Source organism: Triticum dicoccoides, chromosome 7A (genome assembly GCF_002162155.2).
Source record: "Triticum dicoccoides isolate Atlit2015 ecotype Zavitan chromosome 7A, WEW_v2.0, whole genome shotgun sequence".
In the NCBI taxonomy this organism is placed as follows: domain Eukaryota; kingdom Viridiplantae; phylum Streptophyta; class Magnoliopsida; order Poales; family Poaceae; genus Triticum; species Triticum dicoccoides.
The window spans coordinates 219,242,478-219,264,060 of NC_041392.1; the positions used below are offsets into that span (position 1 = coordinate 219,242,478).

The window sequence follows — 21,583 nt, forward strand, 5'->3', positions numbered from 1 at the left end:
CGAAGTGGGGGTTTCCCGCGGCAAGCTCCTTGCCGCGGCCGTCGTCTTGTCGCGTCCGGAAGCTTGTCGCTCGCCGGATCTTGCCGGGACGCAGGGCGCGTCGCGGCAAGCTTTCTTGGTATGCCTTGAGTGGCCTTCCCGGCAAGCTCCTCTTGCCGGGGTCTTGTCTCTTCCCGGCAAGATCCTCTTGCCGGGGCCTTGGTTGGTCTTCCCGGCAAGCTCCTCTTGCCGGGGCCTTGGTTGGCCCTCTCGGCAAGCTCCTCTTGCCGGGGCCTTGGTTTGTGTACTTTGTCCTTGAATGGTCTTCAAGGGAACCACGGAGGGTCTTGGCGGTCACCCGGCAAGCCTTGCCGCGGGGTGCTGCAACTGCCCGTGCACGAGTTCGGGATACTAGGGTACCCCTACTCTAGTACATCGACAATATATGATTTTACTTGTTGTTCTGAAAACCCTAAGAAACACCTTCCCTACCAATGTGAGTTTATTGATAATGGAATCTTATCTTCATATGCTAAGGGTGTTTATAATTACTATGATGTTCAACAAATTGAAGAATTTGTTGCTTTTAAGGGTGCTTACGAAATTGCTTCTTTGATTGAAAAGTATGGTGCTACTCTTTACGAATCTAAAATTTTTGCCATACTTAAATATTGCTTTGATAATTATGCTTCTAATGCCTATGTTAAACCATATATTGAGGAATACTCCGCTGTCCAAGAAGAGACTAATATTTTGCAGGAGGCTATGGAAGAAGAAATTGATGAAACTATGAGCCCATTGGATGAAAAACATGATGAGGAGAGCGAAGAACAAAAGGAGGAAGAGCGGATTGATCACCCGTGCCCACCTTCTAATGAGAGTAACTCTTCAACTCATACATTCTTTAATTCCCCTTCGTGCTTACCGAAGGATGATTGCTATGATGATTGTTATGATCTCATTGATTCTCTTGAAATATCCCTTTTTGATGATGCTCGCTATGCTTGTGGCCAAGATGCCAATATGCATTATGCTTATGGAGATGAACTTGCTATAGTTCCTTATGTTAAACATGAAATTGTTGCTATTGCACCCACGCATGATAGTCCTATTATCTTTTTGAATTCTCCAAACTACACTATATCGGAGAAGTTTGCTCTTATTAAGGAATATATTGATGGGTTGCCTTTTACTGTTGCACATGATGATTTTGATGAATATAATATGCATGTGCTTGCTGCTCCTACTTGCAATTATTATGAGAGAGGAACTATATCTCCACCTCTCTATGTTTCCAATATGATAAAATTGCAAGAAACTATTTATACTATGCATTGGCCTTTACTTTGTGTGCATGAACTGTTCTTTTATGACATGCCGATGCATAGGAAGAGAGTTAGACTTTGTCATTACATGATATATGTTACCTTGTGCTCACCACTAAACTACAAATTATTGTTAATTAAAATTGGCTTTGATATACCTTGGGATCCGGGTGGATCCATTACTTGAGCACTATATGCCTAGCTTAATGGCTTTAAAGAAAGCGCTGCCAGGGAGACAACCCGGAAGTTTTAGAGAGTCATTTATTTCTGTTGAGTTCTTTTATATAGTTTAAAACAACAAAAATAAAGAGGGGAACCCAAAACTTTTTCAAAAAGGAAAGCGAAAGTGAGAAAGACAAGCATTGTTGAAGTGGGAGAGCTCCTTGAACTTTGTTCATGCTCACGGCAACTTTGTGAATCTTGATTACAGAAACTTTTCAATAAAAATAATTATCCCCTTGTACAATTCCATTGTATTATAAAAATAATGTGCCAAGGTTTGCCTTTAGGATGTTTACATTTGCTTGATGGTTTGTACGGTGCAGGACAAAAACTTTGGCTGTAGTGCGCGATTTTACCTTTTTAGCTGGAACATGAAATAGTTCTGATTTTTTTTGCACTGTCTTCCTATACAAATTGTTTATTTTTCCTAATTTTGGTAGAATTTTTCAAGTATCATAAGTATGGTGAATGTTCAAATTATTACAGACTGTTCTGTTTTAGACAGATTCTGTTTTTGATGCACAGTTTGCTTGTTTTGATGAAACTATCGATTCATATTAGTAGATTAAGCCATGAAAAAGTTATATTACAGTAGACACAATGCAAAAACAAAATATGAATTGGTTTTCAACAGTACTTAGAGTAGTGATTTGCTTCATTATACTAACGGATCTTACCGAGCTTTCTGTTCAAGTTTTGTGTGGATGAAGTGTTCGATGATTGAGAAGGTTTCGATGTGAGAAGAAGGAAGAGAGGCAAGAGCTCAAGCTTGGGGATTCCCAAGGCACCCCAAGTAAATATTGAAGTAGACTCAAGAGTCTAAGATTGGGGATGCTGGGTAGGCATCCCCTCTTTCTTCTACAAGTATCGGTATGTTTTCGGATTCGTTTCGTTCATGCGATATGTGCAATCTTGGAGCGTCTTTTGCATTTAGTTTTCATTTTTATTTTATGCACCATGCTGGTATGAGATAGTCCTTGGTTGATTTATAGAATGCTCTTTGCACTTCACTTATATCTTTTGAGTATGGCTTTATAGAATGCTTCATGTGCTTCACTTATATCATTTGAAGTTTGGATTGCCTGTTTCTCTTTACATAGACAACCGCCATTTGTAGAATGCTCTTTTGCTTCACTTATATTTGTTAGAGCGTGGGCATATATTTTGTAGAAAGAATTAAAACTCTCTTGCTTCACTTATATCTATTTAGAGAGATGACAGGAACTGGTCATTCACATGGTTAGTCATAAAATCCTACATAAAACTTGTAGATCGCTGAATATGATATGTTTGATTCCTTGCAATAGTTTTGCGATATAAAGATGGTGATATTAGAGTCGTTATAGTTGAGTAATTGTGAAATTGAGAAATACTTGTGTTGAGGTTTGTGATTCCCGTAGCATGCACATATGGTGAACCGTTATGTAACGAAGTCGGAGTATGATTTATTTATTGATTGTCTTCCTTATGAGTGGCGGTCGGGGACGAGCGATGGTATTTTCCTACCAATCTATCCCCCTAGGAGCATGCGCGTAGTACTTTGTTTTGATGACTAATAGATTTTTGCAATAAGTATGTGAGTTCTTTATGACTAATGTTGAGTCCATGGATTATACGCACTCTCACCCTTCCACCATTGCTAGCCTCTCTAGTACTGCGCAACTTTCGCCGGTACCATAAACCCACCATATACCTTCCTCAAAACAGCCACCATACCTACCTATCATGGCATTTCCATAGCCATTCCGAGATATATTGCCATGCAACTTTCATCATCATCATATACATGACTTGAGCATTCAGTGTCATATTGCTTTGCATGATCGTAAGATAGCTACCATGATGTTTTCATGGCTTGTTCGTTTTTTGATGTCATTGCTATGCTAGATCATTGCACATCCCGGTACACCGCCGGAGGCACTCATATAGAGTCATATCTTTGTTCTAGTATCCAGTTGTAATATTGAGTTGTAAGTAAATAAAAGTGTGATGATCATCATTATTAGAGCATTGCCCAAAAAAATAGAGAGGCCAAAGAAGCCTAAATAAAAAAAGGGGGTCCAGAGAAGCCCGCAAAAAAAGAAAAAAAGAAAAAGGGGCAATGTTACTATCCTTTTACCACACTTGTGCTTCAAAGTAGCACCATGTTCTTCATATAGAGAGTCTCTTGAGTTATCACTTTCATATACTAGTGGGAATTTTAATTATAGAACTTGGCTTGTATATTCCAACGATGGGCTTCCTCAAATGCCCTAGGTCTTCATGAGCAAGCAAGTTAGATGCACACCCACTTAGTTTCAGTTTGAGCTTTCATATACTTATAGCTCTAGTGCATCCGTTGCATGGCAATCCCTACTCACTCACATTGATATCTATTGATGGGCATCTCCATAGCCCGTTGATACGCCTAGTTGATGTGAGACTATCTTCTCCTTTTTGTCTTCTCCACCATCATATTCTATTCCACCTATAGTGCTATGTCCATGGCTCACGCTCATGTATTGCGTGAAAGTTGAAAAGGTTTGAGAACGTCAAAAGTATGAAACAATTGCTTGGCTTGTCATCGGGGTTGTGCATGATGTGAGTATTTTGTGTGGTGAAGATGGAGCATAGCCAGACTATATGATTTTGTAGGGATAACTTTCTTTGGCCTTGTTATTTTGAAGATACATGATTACTTTATTAGTGGGCTTGAAGTATTATTGTTTTTATGTCAAATGATAGACTATTGCTTTGAATCACTCGTGTCTTAATATTCATGCCATGATTAGACATATGATCAAGATTATGCTAGGTAGCATTCCACATCAAAAATTATCTTTTTTATCATTTACCTACTCGAGGACAAGTAGGAATTAAGCTTGGGATGCTGATACGTCTCCGTCGTATCTATAATTTTTGATTGTTCCATGCCAATATTATCGAACTTTCATATACTTTTGGCAACTTATTATACTATTTTTGGGACTAACATATTGATCCAGTGCCCAGTGCTAGTTCCTGTCTGTTGCATGTTTTTGGTTTCGCAGAATATCCATATCAAACGGAGTCCAAACGGGATAAAAACGGACGGAGCTTATTTTTGGAAAATATGGAAAATTCGGAAGGAAAATCAACGCGAACCAGTGCCTGAGGTGGTCATGAGGCAGGGCCCCCCCCCCCTTAGGGCGCGCCCCCTACCCTCGTGAGCCCACCGTAAGGCGGTTGACGCTCTTCTTTTTCCGCAAGAAATCTAATATTCGGAAAAAAATCACGGCAAAGGTTTCAAGCCAATCGGAGTTACGGATCTCCATATATATACGAAACGGTGAAACAGAGCCAGGAGAGAACGCAAAAATAGAGAGAGACCTCCGAGATATCGCCCCTCCCACGCCATGGGAGCCAAGGACCAGAGGGGAAACCCTTCTCCCATCTAGGGAGGAGGTCAAGGAAGAAGAAGAAGGAGGGGGGCCTCTCCCCCTTGCTTCCGGTGGCGCCGGAGTGCTGCGGGGCCATCATCATCAACGCCATCTTCACCAACAACTTCACAGCCATCATCACCAACTCTTCCCCCCTCTATGCAGCGGTGTAACCTCTCTCTTACCCACTGTAATCTCTACTTAAACATGGTGCTCAACGCTATATATTATTTCCCTATGATGTATGGCTATCCTATGATGTTTGAGTAGATCCGTTTTGTCCTAATGGCTATTTGATGATCAAGATTGGTTTGAGTTGCATGTTTTATTATTAGTGATGTCCTATGGTGCTCTCCGTGTCGCGCAAGCGTGAGGGATTCCCGATGTAGTGTTTGCAATATGCTTATGATTTGCTTATGGTGGGTGGCGTGAGTGACGGAAGCACAGACCCGAGTAAGTAGGTTGTTTGCATATGGGATAAAGGAGACTTGATACTTTAATGTTATGGTTGGGTTTTACCTTAATGAATCTTTAGTAGTTGTGGATGCTTTCTAGAGTTCCAATCATAAGTGCATATGATCCAAGTAGAGAAAGTATGTTAGCTTATGCCTCTCCCTCAAATAAAATTGCAATAATGATTACCGGTCTAGTTATCGATTGCCTAGGGACAAATAACCTTCTTGTTGACAAAAGCTCTTTACTAAAACTAATTTAGTTGTGTCTTTTTATAAACAGCCCCTAGCTTTTATTTACGTGCTCTTTACTTTCTTGCAAGCTTACCTAAAAACACATACAAAGTACTTCTAGTTTCATACTTGTTTCTGGTAAAGTGAACGTCAAGTGTGCGTAGAGTTGTATCGGTGGTCGATAGAACTTGAGGGAATATTTGTTCTACATTTAGCTCCTCGTTGGGTTCAACACTCTTACTTATCGAAAGAGGCTACAATTGATCCCCTATACTTGTGGGTTATTAGGTGTGTACAACTTCTCAGTGGTAACCCTGTCTTAAAGCTCATGTTGTTGGACAACAATGAACCTATGAGCTATGAAGAAGCGATGGTGGGCCTGGATTCCAACAAATGGCTCGAAACCATGAAATCCGAGATAGGATCCATGTATGAGAACAAAATATGGACTTTGGTGGACTTGCTCGATGATCGGCAAGCCATTGAGAATAAATGGATCTTTAATAAGAAGACAGCCGCTGATGGTAATGTCACCATTTATGAAGCTCGACTTGCCTCAAAGTAGTTTCCGACAAGTTCAAGGAGTTGTCTGTGATGAGACTTTCTCAATCATAGGGATGCTAAAGTCTGTCAAAATTATGTTAGCAATTACTGCATTTTTCATTTATAAATCTAGCAGATGGATGTCAAAACAAAGTTTCCTTGATGGTCTCCATGAGGAAAGGCTGTATGTGATACAACCAAAAGTTTTTTGTCAATGCTAAGGATGCTAAAAGGTATGCAAACTCCAGTGGTCCTTCTATGGACTGGAGCAAGCATCTTGGAGTTGGAACATATGCTTTGATGAGGCGATCAAAGCATTTGGGTTTATAGAAAGTTTGCAAGAAACTTGTATTTGCAAGAAAGTGAATGGGAGCACTACAACATTTCTGATAGGTATATGTGGATGACATATTGTTGATCAGAAATGATGTAGAATTTCTAGAAAGTATAAAGGGTTGTTTGAATGGAGTTTTTCAAAGGAAGACCAGTGTAAAACTGCTTACATGTTGGGTATCAAGATCTATAGAGATAGATCAAGACACTTGATAAGACTTTCACAGAGCACATACCTTGACATGATGTTGAAGGAGTCGAAGAAGGAGTTCTTGCCTAAGTTGTGAGGCGTGAAGTTAAGACTTGAAGCTCGACCACAGCAGAAGAAAGAGAAAGGACGAAAGTCGTCCCCTATGCCTTAGCCATAGGCTCTATACCATATGCCATGCTGTGTACCGCGATGTGCCTTTCCATGTGTCTGGCAAGGGGGTATAAGAGTGATCCATGAGTGGATCATTGGACAACGGTCAAAATTGTCCTTAGGAATAAGTAAATGTTTCTCGATTATGGAGGTGATGAAGAGTTCGGCGTAAAGGGTTACATCGATGCAAGCTTTAAAACCTATCCGGATGACTCTGAGTAGCAACCAGATATGTATAGTGGAGCAACCATTTGGAATAGCTCCAAGTGGAGCATAGTAGCAACATCTACAATATGGAATAGAGATTTGCAAAGAACACACGGATCTGAATGTTGCAGACCCACTGACTAAAACCTCTCTCGTAAGCATACCATGATCAAACCCGAGAACTCATTGAGTGTTAATCACATGATGATGTGAACTAGATCATTGACTCTAGTTAACTCTTGGGTGTTAATCACATGGCGATGTGAACTAGATTATTGACTCTAGTAAACTCTTTGGGTATTAGTCACATGGCAATGTGAACTATGAGTGTTAATCACATGGCGATGTGAACTAGATTATTGACTCTAGTGCAAGTGGGAGACTGTTGGAAATATGCCCTAGAGGCAATAATAAAATGGTTATTATTATATTTCCTTGTTCATGCTATAATTGTATTAACTGGAAACCGTAATAAATGTGTGAATAGATAGACCACAACATGTCCCTAGTAATACTCTAGTTGACTAGCTCGTTCATCAATAGATGGTTATGGTTTCCTGACCATGGACACTGGATGTTGATAACCCACAAGTATAGGGGATCGCAACAGTTTTTGAGGGTAGAGTATTCAACCCAAATTTATTGATTCGACACAAGGGGAGCCAAAGAATATTCTCAAGTATTAGCAGTTGAGTTGTCAATTCAACCACACCTGGATACCTTAATATCTGCAACAAAGTATTTAGTAGCAAAATAATATGATAATAGTGGTAATGGTGGTAAAAGGTAACAGTAGCAAAAGTAATATTTTTGGTGTTTTATAGCGATGATAACAATAGCAACGGAAAAGTAAATAAGGGAAGAACAATATATGGAAAGCTCGTAGGCAATGGATCGGTGATAGAGAATTATGCCGGATGCAATCGATCATGTAATAGTCATAACCTAGGGTGACACAGAACTAGCTCCAGTTCATCAATGTAATGTAGGCATGTATTCCGAATATAGTCATACGTGCTTATGGAAAAGAACTTGCATGACATCTTTTGTCCTACCCTCCCGTGGCAGTGGGGTCCTATTGGAAACTAAGGGATATTAAGGCCTCCTTTTAATAGAGTACCGGACCAAAGCATTAACACATAGTGAATACATGAACTCCTCAAACTACGGTCATCACCGGGAGTGGTCCCGAATATTGTCACTTCGGGGTTGCCGGATCATAACACATAGTAGGTGACTATAGACTTGCAATATAGGATCAAGAACTCTCATATATTGATGAAAACATAATAGGTTCAGATCTGAAATCATGGCACTCGGGCCCTAGTGACAAGCATTAAGCGTAGCAAAGTCATAGCAACATCAATCTCAGAACATAGTGGATACTAGGGATCAAACCCTAACAAAACCAACTCGATTACATGATAAATCTCATCCAAACCATCACCGTCCAGCAAGCCTGCGATGGAATTACTCACGCACGGCGGTGAGCATCATGAAATTGGTGATGGAGGAAGGTTGATGATGACGATGGCGACGGATTCCCCTCTCCGAAGCCCCGAACGGACTCCAGATCAGCCCTTCCAAGAGAGTTTAGGGCTTGGCAGTGGCTCCATATTGTAAAACGCGATGAATCCTTCTCTCTGGTTTTCCCCCAAAAGTGAATATATGGAGTCAAGGTTGAGGTCGGTGGAGCATTAGGGGGCCCATGAGGCAGGGGGCGCGCCCCCACCCTCGTGGACAGGTGGAGGCCCCCTGACATGGATTCTTCTTCCAGTATTTTTTATATATTCCAAAATAATTCTCCGTTGATTTTCAGGTCATTCCGAGAACTTTTATTTCTGCACAAAAATAACACCATGGCAATTCTGTTGAAAACAACGCCAGTCTGGGTTAGTTCCATTCAAATCATGCAAGTTAGAGTCCAAAACAAGGGCAAAAGTGTTTGGAAAAGTAGATATGACAGAGACGTATCAGATGTCGTTGATAACGGGATCACATCATTGGGAGAATGATGTGATGGACAAGACCCAATCTTAAGCATAGCACAAGATCGTGTAGTTCGTTTGCTAGAGCTTTTCTAATGTCAAGTATCATTTCCTTAGACCATGAGATTGTGCAACTCTCGGATACCGTAGGAGTGCTTTGGGTGTATCAAACGTCACAACGTAACTGGGTGGCTATAAAGGTGCACTACAGGTATCTCCGAAAGTGTTTGTTGGGTTGGCACGAATCGAGACTGGGATTTATCACTCCGTATGACGGAGAGGTATCTCTGGGCCCACTCAGTAATGCATCATCATAATGAGCTCAATGTGACTAAGGAGTTAGCCATGGGATCATGCGTTATTGAACGAGTAAAGAGACTTGCCGGTAACGAGATTGAATGAGGTATTGGGATACCGATGATCAAATCTCGGGCAAGTAACATACTGATGGACAAAGGGAATTGTATACGGGATTGATTGAATCCCCGACATCGTGATTCATCCGATGAGATCATCGTGGAACATGTGGGAGCCAATATGGGTATCCAGATCCCGCTATTGGTTATTGGCCGGAGAGGTGTCTCGGTCATGTATGCATGGTTCCCGAACCTGTAGGGTCTACACACTTAAGGTTCGGTGACGCTAGAGTTGTAACGGGAATAGTATGTGGTTACCGAAGGTAGTTCGGAGTCCCGGATGAGATCCCGAACGTCACGAGGAGTTCCGGAATGGTCCGGAGGTGAAGATCGATATATTGGACGAAGGGTATTGGAGTCCGAAAGTGTTCCGAGGGTACCAGGCTATGGCAAGCGTTGGGGGGCCTTATGGGCTAAGGGGAGGGGGCACATCATCCCACTAAGGGGTTGTGCGCCCCTCCCACCCCATCTCACGTAACTTGGAGAGGTGGGGCGCCTCCACCTGGCTTGGGAGGCAAGCCTCCACCTGGCTTTGCTTGGGGGGCAAGTCTCCCTAGGATTTCCCTAGGAAGATCCAATCTGCCTTGGCCTCCACCCCTAGGGAAACCCTAGGGCGCCTCCTCCTCCCCCCTATATATAGTGAGGGAGAGAGAGGGCAGCCGCACCCCTTCCCTGGCGCAGCCCCTCCCTCCTCCAACGCCTCCTCCTCCATAGTGCTTAGCGAAGCTTTGCCGGAGAACCACAAGCTCCACCACCACCACGCCATCGTGCTGCCGGAGTTCTCCCTCAACTTCTCCTCTCGGAGGAGACGTCCCCGGGCTGTACGTGTGTTGAACGTGGAGGCATCGTCCGTTCGGTGCTATATCGGATCTTCCGCGATTTGAATCGCCGCGAGTACGACTCCATCAACCACGTTCTTGTAATGCTTCCGCTTAGCGATCTTCAAGGGTATGAAGATGCACTCGCTCTCTCTCGTTGCTAGCATCTCCTAGATTGATCTTGGTGACACGTAGGAAAATTTTGAATTATTACTACGTTCCCCAACAGAATAATAGATAGGTATAACGCTAGGTTAGTAGCTAAGGGCTTCAAATAGCGTTACGGTATTGATTATGAGGACACCTTCAGTCCTGCAGTGAAGGCTGCTACTGTCATACTTGTTCTATCTATTTCTGTTTCCAGGGGATGGAATCTTTGCCAATTGGATTTTCAGAATGCATTTCTACATGGCATTCTCGAGGAAGAGGTTTACATGCGGCAACCACCAGGTTTTGAAGATAGCTCCAAACCTAACTATTTGTGCAGGTTGGATAAAGCCTTGTATGGTTTGAAACATGCACCTAGGGCATGGTATTCAAGACTGAGCCTTAAGTTGCAGCAACTTGGGTTCTGTCCATCAAAGGGAGATACTTCATTGTTCTTCTTCAAAAAGGGAAAGGTGATCATATATATGATGATTTATGTTGATGACATAATTGTAGCAAGCTCCTCACAAGATGCCACGTTAACCTTGTTAAGAAACTTAAGAAGTGAATTTGCTTTAAAATATTTGGGAGATCTGCACTATTTCTTAGGCATTGAAGTAAAGAAGGTGTAAGATGGCATTCTACTCACTCAAGAGAAATATGCATATGATATCCTAAGTCGTGTAGGGATGAAGGATTGTAAGCCTTCTAGTACACCTATGTCAACCACAGAAAAATTGTCTCTGAATGAGGGTAAATTGCTGAGTCAAGAAGAGGGAACAAAGTATCGAAGTGTAGTTGGGGCACTTCAGTATCTTACACTGACAAGACCTGACATATCTTTTTCAATTAATGAGGTTTGTCAGTTCTTGCATGCACCAACCTCTTTACATTGGACAGTTGTGAAAAGAATATTGAGATACATTCGACGAAGTACTGGAGTTGGGTTAAGCATATGCAAGTCTCCATCAACTATAGTAAGTGCTTTCTCTGATGCAGATTGGGTAGGTTGCCCAGATGATAGAAAGTCCACAGGGGGATTTGCAGTGTTTCTTGGCTCCAACCTTATGTCATGGCAAGAAAAGAAACAAGCAACTGTCTCAAGATCCAACACCGAGGCAGAATATAAGTCACTAGCAAATCCTACTGCAGAGGTAATGTGGGTGGAAACACTTCTTGATGAGTTGGGCGTCTCTAGATCACATGTGTCACGCTTATGGTGTGATAATCTTGGAGCAACATATCTTTCTGCGAATCATTTGTTTCATGCAAGAACAAAACATATAGAGATTAATTTTCATTTTGTCCGAGAAAGAGTTGCACAAAAAAGGTTAGAGATAAAGTTCATCCCAACTGGAGATCAAGTGGCAGATGGCTTTACCAAGCCACTACAAGTTCGACAACTTCAAGCCTTCGGAAACAATCTAAACCTTGATGTGTTGAGCTTGAGGGAGGATAAATGATAGGCTTGTTTGTATAAACGTGACATATGTGTCACGGTAGTGTGTGTGTGTGTATCATGTAAACTAGGCAGGTTGTTAGGTAGATTTGATCTTATCTCTTGTATAGCTTGGAGGATGGGTCAAGACTACAACAACCTGTCGACCGTGTATCCTATTGTGCTATATAAACACGCATGCGTCCCTGCAAAATATGCATACGCTTCCACGCCTCTAATTCTTACACCTATCTCCATACACAAACAAGGATTTGCGGAGGGTTGGAAGTATTTCCTTGACGGCCAGAACGTCACCCTTGACATCGAGCGCTTCAGAGGGTGATGCAGCAAATCTACCAGAACATCACCATCACATATAGTACGCATGTTTGTCCTGATGTTATATATGTGCACTAGTGTGTGATTTCGACAAGAGCTTTACTTATTTCACTTACATAACCACCCACTGATTTCTATGTGAGTCCTAAGGAGTTGAAATATTAGGTGTGCAATGAAACAAAGCAAATTGTGGAAAAATTATAGAATTATGAAACTTAATTCCACATACAATTTGCAAGCAAAGATAACACTCTACTTTTTTTGCCTCCTTGAATAGTTCCTAACATTCCTTTTATTTTGAAAACAAATGAAACAAATGATTTCTTTATTTCACATGGGTTACCTTTATCACATTAATACTTAGATAGTCTTGGGTACATATGAATTCACATGGGCATAGTGCCTTACTTTCAAGGTGATGCCCCCGAAGCTATAAACTTTGGTCATCTTCTTGGGAAATGCACTACAAACTTTGTTCGCCATCACGAAGCCACTGCCACCTCTCCTCCCTGAGCGAAACACAAACCCTAACCGAATTGAAAATTCTAACTAAAAGTAGAGCAAGAGCCCTCCCACCAGCAAGGGACGGTGTCCACCATGCCTTCATGTTCCTAAGGCCACCAGAGATGAGACAGGTCGGCGGCGGCGCCGAGAAGACATGGAAACCCTAATCACCTTGTTATCTAGAGACACGAGACACGAGTAGCATACCTCGAGCCTATATAAAGCCCCCCATGAGAGAGTCGTTTGTCATAACTCATTCACTCTCACTTGAATAAACTCAAGGGGAGACAATTAAAGCTCTAGTTTGTAGCCGAGGGGTTATTCTCGCCCTCGCCCTAAGACATAGGATGAAGCTTCATCAGAAAGAAGGCACAAGAATGCTCGAGGATGGTTAAACATAGATCAAGCTTCATCGAAAGGCAGAGAAATTTACGTAGATGGTCAAATTGTTGCCATTTTTGCTGGTTTCTCGGTAACCAAACAATAATCCTAGACTTACCGATGGTGAGCACACTTCCTTTTCAGATACAAATTTTTAGGACCTTGTGGCACAGCGATTCATGATCAACAGGGACTTTCTTAGCAGCAACAACCGCAAATTTATCTCATGTTCCTGATGTTGTTTCAGCCGAGGCTGCAACTTTGTATGAACGGTTGAAGCTTGCTACTCGGATCGGGTGCAACAATCTTTTAGTTCGAATGGACAATACCATAGTGATTCAAACTCTTAATCGAGATGATGGATAGGTGGCAGCCCCTATTTTAGATGATTGCCGTCGCAATTTGTGCGAGTTCGAGGAGACCTACATTGATTATTGCAATAGGGAGTCGAATGTAGTAGCGTATGTGCTAGCCGAATGGTGTTGCGAAAACCCGACCTCAGTTTGGTTTGAGTAACCCGAGACTTTATCGTTAATTTCTTAACAGATGATGTAGCAGTGATTTATGTTAGAATAAAACCGAGGCGCTTCGTCTTTCTACCGAGGATCAAGCAATCACACAAGCACGACACCGAGATTTGTTAACGAGGTTCACCGATATGGCTACATCCCCGGGGCATGACTACGAGCGCTCCTCCCCATGACACCGTCACAATACCGCACCCCGGCCGCCCGAGCGCCGGCACACGTCGCCGGCTCCCCCGCGTGCCTGTGCTATTATGTTGGCATAGGTTACATCATGTGTCTACCCTCATTATATATGAGAGGCCTAGGATACAAGTGTCCTATTAGGACACAACTCCTACCCTGTCTACACACAGTCCAAAACCAAATCCAACTGTAACCTACCTTGTACAATAATATTCGACATAATTCTAACAAACTCCACCTTGGCGAATATTCTTCACCACCTTGAATTCGTTCGTCCGTCGAACCTCCATGTACATTGGACTTGAGATACACCATGAACACCGCTGCTACTCCCAGACTCCATGTGACTCCACCTGCAACTGTAGTCCCTTCTCATCTTCATCACAGTCAACACTCGAGCAAAAATTAAGTTCCTCGTTACTCTACTTTGTGCTCCCAACTTCCGGAGTATCCGCTCAACGCCATCACACACCGATCATTAATCTGCGTGAAAAATGAACAACTCACATATTGGGTGTCACATATAAGAGTTACTTGAACTCAACATCACCGCTCTTTTATGACCGTCTGTTTGAAACTTGAAGGAATTTCACCGTCGCTCTGTGTCACTTTGAGTCAAATTCACAGTTGTCTCATCCTTTTTTCCCCGGATAGTCTCTGACATGTCCCATAGCTATAGCACTCTACCTCCTTCTGCCTTGTCATCCGCACTTTGCCATGTGCACTGAACACCACAGAATATACGGCCATGTACTCTCTCAGCTTTTGACAATTTCAGACCCTCCGCCACTTTCTCAGATTCTCCATGGTCAACTCCTGTCCATCTTCCAGCACCGATAGACCCAATCACCAACTTGAATCTGGTACTCGTCAACACTGCTTCAGCACCCCCTGCACACTTTGTCTAACAACATATCTGACCACCGGTGCCCTGGCCTGTCACTGTGTCCCGTGCTTACCGCACGCCTTGCCGCTATCACCGCGTCAAGCCTCTGCTGTCCTGGTCGAGTCTCCCGGGCCGTGAACCCACACCACTCAAACCCCTACTGCAGAGAACCACCGATCATCACCGACCGATGCCGAGTATCACGTCTCCATCAGACCACTGGTACCCAGTCTGATCCACGTGTCTCTCGCTATCCTGTCGAAATAGGCTTCGACTCTCCGAATTCTTACGCCGTAGCCCCTCCATCAGCTCAGAGTGAAGTCGTCCATCAGACTCCAGCTCCACCTTCAACATGACTCCATGGTAGATGATCAGTCCACCCTCGCGCCCCGTCGACTTCAAGCTCTCTCATGTGTGCACTACCTTGAATCAACCCTGCGCCATAGTCTTGTCGAAGCCGCACAAGACCTCGGGCCCGCACCACGTGTTTCCATGCCACAGAAGTCAGCCACCATCAGCATCACGCTCCTATGTCGTCGTCGCTGAAATCACCGCCGTCTTCTGCTTTGGCCGACATCCCCGTCGATCCGTCAGACAGTCTAATACGACCCAGCCGAAGTTATCCGACTGCAATCATGCTCCACCCCGCATCTTGTCCGCCCGCACGTCTCAGTGCATTGCTTGACGCCCTGTGTCTGCATGATCCCTCACGACACGCTCCAGACTCCACAAGCCTTATACGCATGTCGCCAATTTACTATCGTCTCTGTCATAGGACGTTCTAACTGACCAAAAGCCATCAGTCCGACCACGCCCCACCAGTTGTCCTCCTGCCGTGTGGCTCTCCGATCACCCGCTGCTCACCTAATGGCTTCTCTCGCTAAAACCATCAGGACTCGCACGACTCTGTATTTGTTTGTCCACGTCGTCCATGCTCTACGGCCCTGACAACACTTGCAAACCTAACTCTGCCGATTGTCGTAGTCCCCTGAGCAAGCTGATCATGCCAACACCATCTAAACTATACAGGAACCATCCCTGCTGCCCATGACACCTTGATATTCCTTGTAATTGTCTAGAACCACGAGATATAATCGCAATCCAACAGCCAACACCAGTCCTCCTCTTACACATCAGGTATCTTCCTGATGCATGCACTCCATGTACTTTTGACTAGCACAAACAGCACCAAATACACAACGTGTCCTGGATCCTGCCCTTGACTTTTGATTGCTCTTTTCCTTTTAACAAATCTCCTGTCACCTGCATGCACCGAAGCTCCTTCTGTAGACCTGTAGCGACCAAAGTTGCTCCCTCATCGACCTCCTGCGTGTCTAGCTTGCTGCGCCTGGGCCATCTGAGTGACATGGGCCTGCTGCTGCATCTAGCCCAGCCCCAGCCTCCAACGAGCGATCGGCGTGGAAAGCACGCTAGCTCGCCGGCCACGCGTGTGTCGAGCCTCGCGAGCCGCCTCCCTGCTGCCGCTGGCTGTACGTGTTCCGCTCGGATCCTGCCACCTCGAACACAGCTACCGCCGCACGCACTTCCGATCTTTTGCAACTTCTAATCTCGCCGACTCTACCGTGAACTGCTTCTCTGATTCCGATTGCTTTATACGCGTCGATCTCCGATCGCTGCTGCACGTACGCCGTACCTCCACAGCCGTCGGTCTTCGTCGCTCTCCTCTAAATCAACGATCCGCAACCTTCAGACCTTGCAACCTTGCTCATGATACCACTTGTTAGAATAAAACAGAGGCGCTTCGTCTTTCTACCGAGGATCAAGCAATCACACAAGCACGACACCGAGATTTGTTAACGAGGTTCACCGATACGGCTACATTCCCGGGGCATGACTACGGGCGCTCCTCCCCATGACACCGTCACAATACCGCACCCCGGCCGCCCGGGCGCCGGCACACGCCGCCGGCTCCCCCGCGTGCCTGTGCTATTATGTTGGTATAGGTTACATCGTGTGTCTACCCTCGTTATATATGAGAGGCCTAGGATACAAGTGTCCTATTAGGACACAACTCCTACCCTGTCTACACACAGTCCAAAACCAAGTCCAACTGTAACCTACCTTGTACAATAATATTCGACATAATTCTAACAATTTAAGTATTAATAAAGCTAGTCATTATGGCTTTCCACTCACAAAAAATTACCCCCCTCCCTCGATTTCACGGGATGGACTCCTTCCACCCTAGTCTCCAATAAAAAAACTGACACGTAACTACAATGGAAGAACCCGTAGAACCTGTCCGTGAGTCTACCATCTCAGTTACTACCAAAATAGCCCTTGTGTATCCTGAAAATCCTTGATTTAGTTTCGAGTAATAAACTAATAAAACCTTAATCAAAACTATTCAACTAGCCTAAAAATAAAATAAAAACCTTCAATGGAAGAGTTTACTTTTTTTTGCAAAATTTCTGTAAATTTAAAGTTGAACTTGATTAAACAAGCCAAGCAATTTGCTCACAATCACAAGAAATTTTTCCCCCACCATATTTTCTTCCCCTCTGTTTGTCCACTACCTCGGCTAAACCTAAGCAAAAGAAAAAGAGGTCCAAGAGACAGACCCAAATAAAGAAGAAATAGTAATCTTTGACGAATTAGGAAGAAAAAGGATTCTTATTTTGATACAAGAAGAATCGGCACAAGAAAAAGGTTTTTTCTTGTGCCGAATAGACGATTAAGAAGACCTGCAATCCCTCACACAAGCCTTTGCCATTTTTTCTCATCTAATTAATTGCCATTTTGTGTGACTATTCATAATGATCGGTTAAAAAGTAGTACTCCCTCCGTCTCAAAATGTAAGATCATTTTTGACATCATATGGTGTAAAAAGTGATCTTACATTTTGAGGCGAAGGGAGTAGAAACGAAGCAACAAAGAGCAAAAATTACAGTGATGTGCATAACTTCAGGGGCAGCGGACGTACGTGTACGTACTCTCTACATCTATGTAACGGTGACGTCCTGGTAGATTTGCTGCATGAACCCTCGGAAGCGATTGATGTCAAGGGTGACGTTCTGGCCATCGAGGAAGATCTTCCACAGCTGGTCGAATCCCTGCTTGTGTATGGAGACGGGGTTGGTGAAGACGGGGTGGTCCCTCGGGTACACGTCCTTGAGCGTCGTCTCCTCGGCGGTGGCCTCGTACTCGACGTACCGGAGCCCCATGTCGGGCACCGTCTCGCCGAAGATGCTCCAGCACGGCCACTTCATCTCGCCCCACGGGATGATCTGCATCGCCGTGCCGTTGTGCGGGAGGAAGACCATGTTGGTGAGCCCGGCGCCGTGCACGCCCACCATCACGTCGCACGAGTTCACCACCTCCGCGAAGTGGGCCATGTCGCGCACGGCCTCCGGCCCCGCCGCCACCACCTCGAAGCCGACCTCCGCGGCGGCCGCGACGGCCTCCGCCTCGTTCGTGAGCGCCCTCGAGTGGCGCCGCAGCAGCATGACGAGGCGAGGCCTGCCGCCGGAGGTCCGGTTGACGGGCGTCGACCACGCGCGCTTCAGCGAGTAGGCCGACCGCAGGAAGTCCCGGAAGTCCATCAGCGTGTAGCCCCTGTGGGAGAGGACGGGGTTGATCCCTAGCTCCTTGTGGCTCTCGATGCCGACGTGCACCTTCGGGAAGCAGCGCACGTCGTCGTCGGCGTCGAAGTCGATGACCGGGTAGGCGGAGAGCGCGGCGAGGACGTGCCGGTACTTGGCTATCCACTTGCGGCTGTAGTCGGTGACCACGAGCTGGACGCGGCCGTCGTACTCCCGCGCCGTGTTGTAGAGAGGGATGACGATGTCCGTCACGGCGTGGAAGAAGTTGCTGCTGTAGCCGCCGGTGGAGAAGACCACCGCGGGGACGTCGTGCGTCACCGTGCACCGTGGCGGGGCCGTGTCCGCGGCACCCGGGCCGCTCGAGCGGATGGTCACCTCTCGGGCCAGCTGCATCGTCGGCTTCTCCCACTTGCGCGGGTACGGGCGGATCGTGACCGTCCCGTTCTCCGGCCGGTAGCTGTCGTCGGACGCCGAGACCACGTAGACGGTGCCGGCCTTGCCGTGCGTACGGACATCGCCTTCCATGGCGCAGATGTTCATGCGATAAAAGCTGAAGTTGCAACTCAACCTGCTTCTTGGCGCTGCCACATCTGCGTAGCATGCATGCACACAATTAATTTGAAACTTCTCTTTCGTTGTCTGCCAGAGTGCCTGCCCCAACCAAATCGTGAATGCCAATCGTGCTTGAATAGGCAGTGGTTTGTTACCTGAATTTACCCCAAAACCGTCTCTCTCACCGTTCATGGCAAGCAACTCCGTTTGATTTTTGAGATCTGCAACAAATTACATTTGATCAATATCAACAAATTACTACACTACACACCGTACCTCAAAACATAAGGAATGCTGTAAATGCTAGTAAAACCGCACCAAGAAGAAATGGTCGAGCGTAACATGGTTGACATGTGCGCAAAACCCCAGATGTGGATTCTACTGATTCTGTTCTGTATTTTTTTTGTGTGTGTATTTGTTTTTGGTGGTAGATCCGATCCGCTGGCTCCTTAGCTATAGCTTGTACTCCCTCCGTTCCGAATTACTTGTCTTGGATTTGTCTAGATAAGGATGTATCTAGACTCATTTTATTGCTAGATACCTTCGTATCTAGACAAATCTAAGACAAGTAATTTGGAACGGAGGGAGTACGTAGTATAGTGTGCGTAGCAGGCGCGTGCACTGCACATGAGCCAAACCTGACTCCCGAACAAGCTAGTCTAACTTCAACCTCCGTTCTGTCGATTAATTACCTCCGTTGGCATCGGCGCCGCCGGCGGCCGTCTCGTTACTTAATGCGGTGGGAGGTGGCGCTCCGACGACCGGATCTGAATTCGATGAAGGTTCGACCACATGGCACATATTGTTGTTAACGCCAACCGATGATCTCATTAGAGAAATGAAGCTTCTCTAGCTAGGTTAAATAATGAGAGCTTTGTGGCATACCATGCGCGGCTTTTAACCTGGCTACGCCAACTGCTTCTTGCTGCGTTGCATTCTCTGTGCCTGGGACAAGGAAAGAGGACGTAGCGGCCAAGTTAATTGCCAGGATTTCAGCTTAATTAGACGTGCCTCATGCAGGCGGGCTTACCTGAAGACGGAACCTTGTTAACCGATCCATCTCCTGCAGGTTGGGTGAAGCTGAACTGTGCAACTGCAAAACATGGAACGCATGCAGGTCATGTCGCTGTAATGGTTGGTTTTACATTTGTCACCACCACAAACATATTATTATCCAAACGAGTCCTCAACAGATGAACCAAGAGCTTTTTTTTCTCCCGCAAAAAAAGAAAGAAAAGAAAAGCTCTCGAGACCTATGCACACTGCAGGATGAATGAGTGAAGGGGCTGTTTGGTTCTAGGTCTAGAAATGCCACACTTTGCCATACCACATTGTCAAACTTGCTTAAGGTTAGTTCTTTAAAATGAGAGCCACAAGTTGACAAGTCTAAGGAAATCTTGCCACGCTTTTTAAGTGTATGTGATGTGGGACCATAGTGTGACTTGTCTAAGATGTGACTTAAACCAAACACACACCTAAATTTATCAAACTTGTTTAAACTTAGATGTGGCAATCTTTGACAAACCAAACAACCCCGAAGTAAAACGATGTCAAACCCCGAGTTCTAGAGAGGTGAGCTTAAAGTATCACTGATATAATGCTGACCCCTGATCGATATTGTGATCGAACCTCAAAGTGAGGGAGGGACGAGGGGTCGATTTCATTGAGTATAGAAAAATCAGTACTAATCTCTACTCCTCGAGAGCTACGCTCTGCAACAAATATGGTACTGTAGTACGAATCATTGTTACGGCTCAGTTCTCGTTTGTTACGGCTCAATTCTCATATGGATCAAGATTTTTATGAAAGGATTTTAACATAAGTAGTACTCCCTCCATAAACTAATATAAAAGCGTTTAAATTACTATTTTAGTTATCTAAACACTTTTATATTAGTTTATAGAGGGAGTACATTTTTTTTCCATTTGGACTGACGGGTACGTTTTACGTCTAGCCAACACACAAACCCTGCAGTACGTATGCGTATCAAGTAAACTAAAAAAGGCAATTTCACACACGAAATCATAATCATTCACTACGCGTATCAGACGAAATCAAGGTGTGTCAAAAATTGCCTCCACGAAATTAAGAACCAAATATTCTCCGGAGAAGACAGTTAATGCGGAAAGATCCAGCCCCACATTGGAGAGCTGCATGCAAGCCCGTAGCTAGGTTTGGTGAAAATCACGACACCGCACCCGCAAAATTGAGAACAGAAAACCAAAAAACCAACGATGAATCGAAGAACATATGCACCAGTCTGTCAGATCAAGAGAGTTGTCGATCGTACTATAACTTGGGGGACTTACAGAGTTGTCGAACTGTAACCTGCGGCAGGCAATCGGTCTTGAGCACGACGAGGACGACGAGAGGGAGCAGGAGCCACACCGCGAGCGCCCATCCGCTCACGAGCTTCTTACTGCTCTCGTTGCTCCCGGCTTTCATGTCGCATCCGGCTGCTGCTCTCGCACCGGCTTCGATTTTCGCCAGCTCTGCTTGCCACCGATCGCCGGCGAGTTGGTTGCTCCGGAGCTATGTGTGCCGTCCGAACTCTTCTTACAAATGAAAGTGAAGCATACTACTCCGGAGTACGTGTGTGCTCTCCTTTTCAAACGCGCCTTAACGCGCGGGATTAGTTTAATCAACGATTCTCGTATCCCGTTGTGTGCTCTGGGCAGGGTTCGTTGACCTACGGTGTCATTAAATCCTTGCCGCTGATCGGACAGAGAGACCCTTGCAAGGCTAAGCATAGGTGTACCATGTTCTACTACTATCATACTATAGTAT

General features: G+C 44.9%; 1 protein-coding gene across 1 annotated transcript; it reads right to left on the minus strand.

Moving 5' to 3' along the window:
• Positions 1 to 17,219: 17,219 nt before the first annotated feature.
• On the minus strand, positions 17,220 to 21,357 carry LOC119331557 (alpha-1,3-arabinosyltransferase XAT3-like). Its single transcript, XM_037604721.1, has 6 exons — positions 21,106 to 21,357; positions 19,827 to 19,889; positions 19,682 to 19,741; positions 19,489 to 19,563; positions 18,952 to 19,017; positions 17,220 to 18,834 (listed from the first exon to the last, which is right to left on the minus strand). Exons 1-6 carry the CDS (start codon positions 21,239 to 21,241, stop codon positions 17,645 to 17,647), a joined length of 1,590 nt encoding a protein of 529 aa, XP_037460618.1. The 5' UTR covers positions 21,242 to 21,357; the 3' UTR covers positions 17,220 to 17,644.
• Between the last annotated feature and the right edge of the window lie 226 nt (positions 21,358 to 21,583).

Coding starts and splice junctions, on each gene's coding strand:
- LOC119331557 (XM_037604721.1), bottom strand. CDS start 21,241: ATGAAAGCCGGGAGCAACGAGAGCAGTAAGAAGCTCGTGAGCGGATGG. Junction 19,564..19,681: donor CAGGTTAAAAGCCGCGCATG/GTATGCCACAAA, acceptor CATCGAATTCAG/ATCCGGTCGTCGGAGCGCCA. Junction 18,835..18,951: donor CGGTTTTGGGGTAAATTCAG/GTAACAAACCAC, acceptor CATGCTACGCAG/ATGTGGCAGCGCCAAGAAGC.